This window comes from Chrysoperla carnea, chromosome 1 (genome assembly GCF_905475395.1).
Source record: "Chrysoperla carnea chromosome 1, inChrCarn1.1, whole genome shotgun sequence".
Taxonomy (NCBI): Eukaryota; Metazoa; Arthropoda; class Insecta; order Neuroptera; family Chrysopidae; genus Chrysoperla; species Chrysoperla carnea.
The window spans coordinates 133,873,428-133,886,488 of record NC_058337.1 but is presented as its reverse complement, the minus strand read 5'-3'; the positions used below and the strand labels follow the sequence as shown (position 1 = coordinate 133,886,488).

Genomic DNA, 13,061 nt, shown 5'->3' with positions numbered 1-13,061 from the left:
AGAGTCTCACATATATTATATTTATAGTACATGTACGACTAGGAAAATGGCTTTCTGTGAAAATTTTTCAAACCACTTCCAAAATAATCTTCAGATTGTTCTGATCAAAAACTGCCAAGGCCACAAAACTTTTTAACCAGTAGTTTTCGAGCTACAGACGATCAGAGTCTCACATATATTATATTTATAGTACATGTACGACTAGGAAAATGGCTTTCTGTGAAAATTTTTCAAACCACTTCCAAAATGTTCTTCAGATCGTTCTGATCAAAAACTGCCAAGGCCACAAAACTTTTTAACCAGTAGTTTTCGAGCTACAGACGATCAGAGTCTCACATATATTATATTTATAGTACATGTACGACTAGGAAAATGGCTTTCTGTGAAAATTTTTCAAACCACTTCCAAAATGTTCTTCAGATCGTTCTGATCAAAAACTGCCAAGGCCACAAAACTGTTTAACCAGTAGTTTTCGAGCTACAGACGATCAGAGTCTCACATATATTATATTTATAGTACATGTACGACTAGGAAAATGGCTTTCTGTGAAAATTTTTCAAACCACTTCCAAAATGTTCTTCAGATCGTTCTGATCAAAAACTGCCAAGGCCACAAAACTGTTTAACCAGTAGTTTTCGAGCTACAGACGATCAGAATCTCACATATATTATATTTATAGTACATGTACGACTAGGAAAATGGCTTTCTGTGAAAATTTTTCAAACCACTTCCAAAATGTTCTTCAGATCGTTCTGATCAAAAACTGCCAAGGCCACAAAACTTTTTAACCAGTAGTTTTCGAGCTACAGACGATCAGAGTCAAAATGCATAAAGCTAGTTTATTTGGCTTTCTGGCGAGAACTTTCTGAGATATTGGCCAAAATTGTACTTATTTCCATCTTTTTTCGATCAAGCGCAAAATCAATCTTATTTTCTAATCCTTGGATTATTTATTAGTCTTAGGACAAAAAATACATAAAAATTCAGCTCATTTTCTGAGATATTTCGAAAGTATGTACCAAGTTTCATCAAAGTCTCAAGGAAAAATTTTTTGCTATTATTTTTATTTTCAAAATTGCCTCCTCTTTCAAGTCAAGGAAATGCTTGTGAAGTCTGTTAAACGGAAAATTATAATAGTCTAAGATACGAAAATAATGGCAGAGGCTTGCCTCCAAAAAAACCGTTATGAAAAAAAATTAATTTAATTAAAAATATCCATGAATAACACTTTTCGATAGACAAGCTTTCGTCATAAGCGTTTTTATGAATTATTAAAATTTCATAATAACTATGTCTAATCTGATTATTAGATGGGTCAAGGTCGACCTTATACCGTCTCCTATACTATAAAATTTGGGAAAAACTTCATATCTTTTGGTAATTTTAAGAAATAATTCTCTAATTAATAAATTTTATTGTCGCTTCCTATTTACAAAATTTAAAAAATATTAAATCATGCATCGTTAATTTCACAAAACAAAACAAATTTCAAAATACTAAATTATAAATTTCAGAAATTATAATTAAATAAAATAAATAATGAATTAAATTAAATCTAAATAATCAGATTTTAAATTAAATTTAAATATATGTATTAAATATAAGAATAAAAAGTTCTTAGGATGATGTTGTTAATGACAATCGTCGAATATTTGGTTTATCATATTCTTCCATACTCATACCACGTGACATACGTCGATCTATACCAGGCATTGCCACTGATGATAATAATCCTTGTCCTTTACAGAATAATAAAAGACTTTGGGCAATTTTTGCTGGCTGTAAACAAATATGAAATTAATATTTTGATTATTTTCACAAAAATGAACTTTAAATCCATTTATACACACAGTGACTGAGAATATTTATTTGTATAAATATTGCTAGAATACAATCATATACCATTTCAGTTGTAAGGTGAACATAAGGAAGATTATTTATGTAGATTATTTATTTGTTCGTGTAAATATTGCTAAAATAGAAGCTCCAACCTTTTTAATAACAAGGTCAAGATAGACAACTCTCATCTATATACAAATGATGAAATGTGATTATGCACAATTGCCGGGAATCGAACCCGTAGCTAACTTAATAGGAACTGCCGTTTTATCTTTTACTCGGCATTTTACGGTATCGCACCAAGGAAGAAAGCTCCTCAAACAATAAAGGAGGATAGAAATCATTATGAAATCACTACTAATGAAATTACGGATTAGATATACGTCACATTAGTGTCATACCCGACAGCGAAGCAGCACTTAAATCCTTCAGCTCGGTCTATCAAACCTCAAAAAAACACAGGACGCCTAACATCCTTAAATGAACTGGCGGAACAAGTGAATATATGTCCCGGGACACAGGGACATTCCAGTAAATTGTGAAGCAGGCGAGCTTGCTGGAAATGACTTATGGCTGTTGAACACAAACATCAATGAGCAATCTTAGATGAAGGGGGAAACTCGTAATACTAAAAGATAGATATGGTCTGAAAAGGTTTTTCGAAGATCTTATATCGCTTCAAACGGCATCTATAAGATAAAATCATGGCGGCTATTACTGGACACTGGACAGGCGGCATGCACTCATGGACTGGATGTAACACGGCGCCACGATTATTACAGTTCTTAAACAGCTTCGAACAGTTCATAGAGTAGTAGCCGGGGATGGGCCAATTCTTTTACGGTATCATAACGGATTCTATGGCCTAGACATGTCCCTCCCCAAGACAGTCGTTCTAACCTTACCTAACCACTACGTCAACAATGTGTATAAATCGACTTTTTAGTGAACTTACCGTATCGTTTAAAACATGTCCAGCTCTCTCAACTTTTAAAATTGTTGTCTTTTCTTTATTGGCCTCTTGGAACAATTTATCAACTTCATTTGCATACGGACTCAATAAACCAGTGAGTAATAACGTATCAACTTTTAAATGTTTTAAAGATAAATCTTTTCGGCTAAAATAATCCAAACAAATTATTTAAGTATCATACCCACAGGGTTTTCAAAATTAATTCGAAAAAGACCAATAATAGCTATTACAGAATTTATAGAAACGTTCTGAAAAATTGATAGTAAATAATACAAACCTCAAAAACGCTGAAACGTATTGTTTAACATTGCTTGGATTTAATAATCCATGAAGTTTTTCGCGAAATTCTTCAATTACATTTTCTTTGTCTGGACTCGTATCAGCCAATAGTTGCTGAAAATAAAAATTAACATTTAAATGAGGCTGTGAAAATCGAATCTTGGCAAGTATTTGTTGAAAAGAACACTTTTGTGGTGTCATAAATTTCTATAACTGAATAACTTGAAATAATAATTTTATGACCAAATTGGAAAAAAATCAACTCTTTATTATTAATCTTTAATCAAAATAAATGAAAAAATATCTGCTTTTTGATCGATTTAACTAAACAACAACATTAGAACAATTCAGTTCTTTTCAGTTTTGTCCAGTATTTATTATTGATTATATTTATTAATTTGTTTATCTATCATTTGTAGATGATTTGATTTGTTTATTAATCAGGGTCGGATTAAAAATTAGGTAGAGTAGACAAATGTCAAGGAGCCCCACATCGGCAAGGGGCGGTGACGAATTTGATGATGATGGTGGTTCTAGAACCAAGGCATCATTTTTAACGAAATACAATTCCGTCATAACCATACTAGTAGTACGCTTTGTCGTACAATCAACCTCACCTTTTTTAATTTCGGAACCCCTTAAATGTTGCAGCCCTAGACCCGCGTCTTACAGATTTAATCCACTTCTGGCTAGTGAACATGCACGCGCACAAAAGTAATTGAAAATGTTTTATAGAGAGAAAATTGAATTGGGAAAATTGCATCATTAATGACAATAAGTCTATTTTGTTTTTTCGCCGCATCGGTTTTCGAAGACGGTTGATAAAATATTTCATACTTACAGAACAGAGCTATCTAGTTTCGAATAGTAGAACTAATAATAATATGGATACGTTACGTTGCGTTAAACTTAATGTACTTGGCAAAAAACTAATCTTTCGTTTAAAATTACTATCTCATTTTACTCATATCTTCATCAAATTGAAAAGAACTGACGATTTTCAAAAGGCTGGAAAATGGCCCCGAAAATTTCACTGCCTAGGAGCCCCGACATGATTAATCCGATCTTGTTATTAATCAAAGCCATTGTGGACAAGAACAAAAAACAAAACTTACATGACCATATCGATGATAAATCAAAAAATCTTCAGTCGATTGACCAACTTGTTGTTTACCAGACCATGAAAAATACTAAAAATAAATGCATAATTTTATAAAAATGTCATTTTTGAAATTCATTCGGCCGAATCACACATTCGAATCACACATCCAAAGCAGATCGAATCAAATCACAGTTACAGAAATTAACTCCTTCGTGGCGTAATTTACCGCAGCGGAAAGGCTTTTGGATACATCAAATTCGAATGCGAATACTAAAGGGTGTATTACTAATAATTATGGAATTTTCGTCGATATTCGCTAAATAACGAATGTGTGACGCAGCCTTTGAAAACATTTATTTACTTTATTTTTAAAGCTATCCAATACAGATGCAGCACTGCCAGTACAATTGATCAAAATTAACCCAAGAAGACGTGTTGGATTCTCCAATGCAAATCGTGCTAATACATTAGCACCAGCTCCATCACCAAAACCAATCACATATTTAACGTGAAGGAAATCCAATACCGTAACTAATTCTTCACCAAATGCTTGTAACGATGGATACTGAAAACTATTAGGTTTAATCATACAAATTGGAGTATCAGTTTGTCCTATTAAAGTACAAGTTCATGAAAAATTTGGAAAACAGACCATCTTCCCATGATAAAACTAACTCAGATTTTGAATTTTGATAGAATTTGAGTGAAATAACTTTTAATTTTGTTAGCCCGGATACCGATAAAAAACAAAATTGGAAGCTTCTGGCTGATGAAGCTGAAGTGAAAACTTCTTTAGAGTAATTTTTAAGAAAAATGTCTCCGATAATTCTGTGTCCGTTAAAAAGTGCCTCAGTGCCAACTCAAGCCACACCCACAAAAATTATTCCACTGTATTTCAAAACAAAAATTCAAGGTCTTCAAATAAATATCTTTGACCCTTCTACGACCGCGGACACAAGCAAAGGATCTTTCAGTAAACACACAAAAAAGATAAACAAAAATATAAAATAACAATTAACATCAATTAAAAAAATTATTTGATAACATAATTTTTATGAAACTTTTTTATCCGGTAAACAAAAAAATTATAATTGTTCTTTCTTATAGTGTTTAATTAATAATTAAACTCAGGAAAACTCTTGACAAGAAGTTAACAATATTTTGTGCTGTTTTCACTTAAGACGATATAAACAAGTAAATTAATAAAATAATCTTAATTATTTTAATAATCCCATAAGTGAAACGCCTTTAACTTTATTATACAACGTAATACAATATATAATTGTCTTTAATATCCGTTGCACAAGGTTTAGTGGTATGTCAAGAACCGTTTTGGATCCCGCAATATTAGATAGAGAAAAGGGCTCTCTGGGAAACTATTTCAAACCACTCCCAAAATGTTCTTCGGATCGTTCTGACCAAAAGCTCTCACGGTCACAAAATTTTTAACGGGTAATTTTCTAGCTACGGTCGATAATAGCAGCACATACATCATAGTTATGTAATCCGTAGCTCGAAAACTACTCGTTAACAATTTTTGTGGCCATGAGAGCCTTTGATCAGAATGATCCAAAGAACATTTTTGGATGGGTTAGAAAAGTTTCACAGAATGCCATTTTACTATCTAATATTGCGGGCTATCTAATATGTAGAATTCCCATCTGATTTCATAAACTTGTCAGTTTGAAATTAGACGCAGTATAAATTGCGTTCTCATAAAATCAATCCTTACGATTGTAACCTATGTTAAAATTATACAGAGTAGAGCTATTAGTTTTCCTTGAACGAAAATACTCGCCCTCGCCCTAGTCGGTAAGCAAACTGAATCATGATCTTTAAGACAATGTATTCGCCAATAATCTTTTTTTGGAAGTGGCGATTCGAAGACTGCAATTCAGCGGGAATTTTGTTGGCAATTCAATCAAAATGACTCTGACCCACCCGAGACAAAATCTTACGTTGTATTAATAGTTTTCGAACAGAACGTTGTACCGTTGTCAACGACCGATCACCACTCCAAAATAAGAAAAAAAAGGATGTATGTGAATGCCTTAAATTATTCTAACGTCGAAAAAACACAAATTTTTATGAGAAAAACTATTACATGTCTCCCCATTTTATTCATCGTTCTCTTTTTGTTTTGCATATCTAGTACGTATATACAACTTGCGTTCTAATGAGGAAAACCCGTTTTTATAAGAAAAACTTAACACAAATAGTGGAAATTTATTCAAAATAATATGTTTACAAAATTAAAAAAACCTTGGACGTGAAACAACAAATTGAATCATTGTAAAATACATTATACAAGGTCAACTAGAAATTCCTTTCGTTTATTCTATCAAATTCTGTAGATAAACAACTGATTTCGGAAATAAATACAGTAGGCACTGAGTACCTACATGGTAAGAAAACCATACGAGCTTTCTACTTAGCTCTTTTTTAATGAAATTTAAAGATTAAACAAGTGAAAACAAACAATTGACTGAGTTAATTGTTGAAATACCATGCATAGTCAGTGTTGATTTCTTTATCACATTACACATACAAACATCTGACACATACATACCTTAACTGATAATCAAGTATAGTACATATTATAAAATTTCCGCCTAATTGGCGTCCTCACGGGTAAACAGTGATGTTTACGAAAAAATGTTTCAAACAAAAGTTGTTTAATTTTTGATAAGAAACATTTTTTACATTTAAACTTTTGTTCTAACTCTATCGGTTTACAAAATGGGTCCTACGGACCCAAGACCCAATTGACCTATGATGCTCATTTACGAACTTGACCTCACTTTTTTACGTCCTGAGTACGCTGAAAAAATTTCAGCTCGATATCTTTTTTCGTTTTTGAGTTATCGTGTCCACAGACGGACGGACAACCGGAAATGGACTAATTAGGTGATTTTATGAACACCTATGACAAAATTTTTTTCCTAGCATCATTATTTTTAAGCGTTACAAACTTGGGACTAAACTTAATATACTATGTATATATCATATATACATGGTATAAAAAGGGTTAAAAAGTGTTAAAGGATTATAAAACTTTAAGTCAGGAACTCTCACGAACCCGTTGCCTTAGAAAGTCCGAATTGGTGCATAATATATTAAGAGAAAAAAAATTTTATTATCTCATGAAATTTCTGGCAAAAAACTGCTGGAAAAAAAAATTTCGACACAAGGCAACATTATTTTTTGAACAAAGAAAACTTTTTAAAGTTTAATATCGAAAATTAGTTTGAGTGAAAACCCGGTTTTATCCTTAGAAATAACGATAAGGTTTTTCAACGGTTTTTCCATTTCATAAACTAAATAATTGTGAATATTTTATAATTTTAAAAGGCTTTAATTTATCAATTTGGTCAATTTTAATTTAAACATTAAAAAAACATAAATTTCCCAATACAAAATTAAATTTGAAGGAAAACTATGCATGGTACAACGATAATTGTTTTCAACGGTTTTCCCAACTCATAAACTAACTAAATAATTGTATATTTTATAATTTTAAAAGATGTTAATTTATCAATTTGCTCAATTTAAATTTATGGACGATATCAATTAACCCCAATTATTATTAAAATTGTGTTGCAGTTTTTTTTTTTTTTTTTATCATAGTCAAGTAAATGTAATTATATTACGTGACACAGATATAATAACATTTACTATTTAACACAATATAACTCAGACCTTGACGCCAGCACGTACTCATTTACGCGCGATGAATTACCGACAGAAATAATAGTATTCAGGTGATAGATAACTAATTTCGGTTTTTCATTCATCATTTGCAGTAAAAGTAAAATCGATTCTGCATGAAAATAATTTGTAGACGGAATGAAATACTTCGAGTAGTATAATTACTTTAAAAATAAAAAATTCTCCTAAAGTAGTCCGGCTGTTGTGTAGTCAACTTGGCAATTTGTATGACGTAAATGTAACAAAATGCTATAAAAATATCGTTAACTAGGCAATTTATATGGCGTAAATGTAATAAAATGCTCTAAAAATAACGTAAAAGCGTCAAAAATATATATTTTTTCATGTTTTCTTTTAAGAAAGCGCCTTAACGAAATTTTTTTTTTTTTTTGCATAAACAAAATCTGAGATGAAATTTCTTCGTCATAAAAACTTTTGTGAAGCTCAATCACCGATTAATTTTTGTACAATTAACATTATTGTGAGTTCTTTCATAAGGCACTGTGTTAAAAGTCGCAATTTTAAAATGAAATAATTCAAAATTAAGCCCCACACGAGGCCCCAAAACTGTGTTTATTGTGATTAATGGACTTCGAACTATATTTACCGCAAAAAAATGAACACCGTATTTGCTCAAATAGCCGGACTACTTTAAAAGTAAAATTGTACGACTTTGAAAAAAGAATATACTAAGTGACAGCTTTGAAACATTTCTTGAAGATTTTAATACGTTTCATATTTTACCGCAAAATTTTGTGCTCCATCCATTTCCGATATCAAAAATAGGTGTTTCCACTTGAAATTATCAATTTAGGTTCAAAATAACCTTGAAAATTAACTACAAGGTTAAGTTGAAGGTCATCATCTAGTGCAACTCTTTAAACTATTCAACTTTATTTTCAAAAACCATAATTTTTTCAAGAAATTTTTTAGGTACCCTCAATTATTTTTGCACCCTATGCAAAAAGTCTAGGCTATCGATCTTGGCGTAAAATAAATAATTGTAAAATATAAATAAATAATAATAAAATAATAATTAATTACTTTTCAGCAAGTGCTGGTGCATTTGTTTCATGACCAGGAGCATCCACATGAATGAAAACTGAACGTTCACGAATTTCGCACATTGATGGGTGATGGACAAAATCATCGAATGAATGATCTAAAAACAACAATAACTTTTATTTTATGCTAAGACAGTAAATTTTTGACTTCTTTAAAACAAAATATGCAATGTTAGGAAATAGTCTGGAATATGATTGACTGGATTAGACCGGACTGCAGTATAATTTTGGTATAGTGAAATTATGGGTAAAACACCCAAGGGTAAGAAAATGTAATTTTAAAATTCTGATTTGCAAACCAATTGTAAGGCTACTTCATACCTCAGTTCCTGAATAAATAATCCATGAAAAATATCTATCTTAGATTATTATAGGTACACTTTCTAAAACTCTTAGGACCCAAGGTGAAAACCCTCAAATACCTAAGTGTTGAGAAACTATTACTAAATGTATAGTAAAAAAATTTGAATACTTACGATTGCTGCCTAAATCATGGACAGTCAAAAATACGGCGCGTTTATCTTGTTGAGTTAAATCACCCTGAAACAATTTATAAGAAAATTAGAAAAAATTCTAAGATTTATCAAAGAATTTGCTTGAAGTTATAGTGGAGAAGTGAAAAATTCAACGAAATCGAAGTTTGATTCTGGCAGTTTAAGCTAAATTATTGATTTTCACGGTTGTCGGGTTTCATTTTAACTAGAACCTCCAAAAGTCGTAAAGATCAACATAAAAACATCATTTTCCTGCTGTTTTTTGCTGAAACAACATGAAAGGAAGCATTTTGAAGGCTCGTGTCCATGAGAACCTTTTTCAGCACATCCAGACGAACAGTATATCAAAAAATTAACGAATATAAACCAGGGCCACTTTCCATTTTAAAATGTGCTCGGTTCTTTAACCCCTCTTTGTGTTTTGTGTGAACACTGCATGTGTTTTCATTCCCCTAAAACTTATATGATAGATATTTTCGCACTTTTTGATTTTCTATTCCGTTTTCGAAATATAAGGGTGGAACATTTTCAAAAAATCACACTGTATGTATATAATGTATAAATAAACGGAAATTTTAAATAATAAAATTAAAAATTGAAGAAATTAAATTATTAATTGCCAAAATAGTAATAATAACATGTTATGAAAGATTTGTAAATAAGTGTGTGGTAGGTAATAGTCGTCAAATACATGTTCAAAACAAGTCTATTAATAATATTGTTTATTTTGAGTAGCCCATATGTTTACAAAAATGTATTTTCAAAATACAAGTTGTGAAAGTAAATTGTATTCTAACTAATGTCTTTTTTAAAATCATGCTTCTTAAAGGGTTTCGTCATTTTTGTCCCCTTAACTGGACTTACGGCCCGTTACCTTGGACAACTATGTCCAAGTTTATAAAATTTGTATTATCAGAGTATTAAGTTATTATTTTACTAATGGCAATTTTTAAAAGAAATCTAATTTAGAGAATTTACAGCATTTTGAAAATTAATTAGACCTTATATGGCCCCTGTTTTTATGTAATTTTTATCAAAAAAACAATTAAATTTATAATTAACTGCATTTTAATAACTTTATTTTATTAAGGTTGGCTGATAAGTCCCCGGTCTGACACATAAATGGCGTCGCTAGTATTAAATGCATATTATTTTTATATAGTACCAACCTTCAAATGATTCGTGTCAAAATTTGACGTCTGTAAGTCAATTAGTTTGTGAGATAGAGCGTCTTTTGTGAAGCAACTTTTGTTATTGTGAAAAAAATGGAAAAAATGGAATTTCGTGTTTTGATAAAATACTGTTTTCTGAAGGGAAAAAATACAGTGGAAGCAAAAACTTGGCTTGATAATGAGTTTCCGGACTCTGTATTTTTTCCCTTCAGAAAACAGTATTTTATCAAAACACGAAATTCCATTTTTTTCACAATAACAAAAGTTGCTTCACAAAAGACGCTCTATCTCACAAACTAATTGACTTACAGACGTCAAATTTTGACACGAATCATTTGAAGGTTGGTACTATATAAAAATAATATGCATTTAATACTAGCGACGCCATTTATGTGTCAGACCGGGGACTTATCAGCCAACCTATTAGATATCAGTAAGAAATAGTTTGGATATCAACAAATTCCTTTCCATTTTAATAAACAGCGAAAATTTGAATAAAAATTGATTTATAAATAAGTTTTTTGCTCGAGAACGTATAACCCAAGCAATATTCTATATCATTTAGTAGACAAAAATTTAGTTAAGCAATCCAAATTGATTAGAAATTGAAGTTAAGGAGTGCGATAATAATAAAGCACTAATATTGTTAAGATTGACTTTTAATGTTACTATGGTGGAGGCGCATAATGTTTACAAGATCTTCTCTTAATTAAATTGGACACGCCATATAAATTTGCACATTAAATTATTAAAAATTCATGACCTGCATAACTTTATTTTAATATGCCAATCTGATATATATTAAAATCGTAAAAGTTTGGATGGATGGATGTTGTTACTCAATAGCGCCAGAACGGCTGGAAGAATCTGGATGAAATTTAGCACAGAGTAAAATACAGAGTAAAATGTATGGTTTCCGTGGGATAGATTTGTTTTATAATTTTTTTTTTTTTTTTGGGCACCAAAAATTTAAATTCAGAACTGAATATATCACATATATAAAGCGAAAAAGCCGCAAAAGTCCATCTTAGATATTTCTTAACGTTAAAACTTTGACCTAAACTTATAATATCCATGAAAGCTATCATCATAAAGCTTGATTTTTAATTTACGTAAAGCTTGAATTGGACACACAATAAATATTTACAAATAAAATTTTCTTTCAATTCATGACCCACATAACTTAGTTTTCATATGCCAATAAAGGTAGTTCTTTCACCGGTTGGAAGTAAATTATGCACTGGCTGGAAGTGAGTAGTGCATTTTTTTAAATTAACATTGTCGGCGAAAGGACCTACTTAACTCAATAAAATAAGTAGGTATTTAGAAAGAAAATATTGTCTTAAATCAAAATATTTACTTGCTGCCTTAAAAACTTTTCCTACCAGTACTTTTTTTTCAGTTTATTATTTATTTCTCAATAAATTTCACGGTAACTTATATATTTTAGTGCAAAAACAAATCTGAATTCGAAAAAGTAATTTTCAGATTTTTTTTCACTTCATCTAATCGATAACTGGTTGTATAATTTAAGAAAAGTTGGAAGGGTCTTACTTTCTCGTAAGACTTTCAACAAATGTTAACATTTTTGAAAAATTTTTCCACAAGAATTTACACGTTAAAGTATGATCGAAATACTTTACTAACGATAGATAAAGACTCAAACTATTATTAAAAAAATTATTTAGTCGCATATAAAAAATCAAAACTTACTTGAACAAAGACATGTATTTCTCCACAGCTTTGAGTATTCACAATATATTTCTGAAAATCAAAACAAAAAAATATATGTAATTTACGCGCTTAAAAAATAAAAAACCATTGCATATATATCAAAAAGGAAAATTTATGATGCATACCCGTTCCGGAATAGGTGCTTCAGAATTTTTTCTTGAATTCATTTTTATATATTATGTATATGGGCACTTAAAATATCACAGCAATAAATTGCAACAATTGACTTGACAAAACTTTGAATGAATGAACTAACTCTGTGTGTGTGTGATGAATTCTAACAAAGATACGATTACAAAAATTCTTCGGTCAAATATTTAAAAAAAGAATATGATGAGAAGAGCGTATTCACACTGTTATGTTGTGTGGATGTTTATTAGTTTTTAGAATTCAAATAGATCTGTGGAACAGGAGTACAGTACAGTACAGTAGTACTTGGCTTCAGTTTATAAATAAACATATGAAATTTATTGTGATCGTCTCAAAATATTTATTATATTGTTCATGTTTACAAGATAACATATGTTCATTATTATGATAGAGAATGGCCAGTACTGCCAGTAGAATTTGGTAGGATGGACGCAGGAACTGTCATCTTATATATTATCTATCCTGTTTTTCTGTCAGTCCGAGAGATCTTCCTTATTATACTCTAAAAGACAAAACCTCTAAAATTTCATCTATAGGATCGATTTC

General features: G+C 30.6%; 1 protein-coding gene across 1 annotated transcript; it reads right to left on the bottom strand.

The window, feature by feature from the left end:
- Positions 1-1,606: 1,606 nt before the first annotated feature.
- LOC123290917 (uncharacterized protein ZK1073.1-like) lies at positions 1,607-12,762 on the bottom strand. Its single transcript, XM_044871334.1, has 9 exons — positions 12,491-12,762; positions 12,345-12,395; positions 9,442-9,505; positions 8,946-9,063; positions 4,555-4,765; positions 4,207-4,281; positions 3,090-3,205; positions 2,795-2,957; positions 1,607-1,779 (listed from the first exon to the last, which is right to left on the bottom strand). The coding sequence occupies exons 1-9, from the start codon at positions 12,530-12,532 to the stop codon at positions 1,618-1,620; spliced, it is 1,002 nt and encodes a 333-aa protein (XP_044727269.1). The 5' UTR covers positions 12,533-12,762; the 3' UTR covers positions 1,607-1,617.
- Between the last annotated feature and the right edge of the window lie 299 nt (positions 12,763-13,061).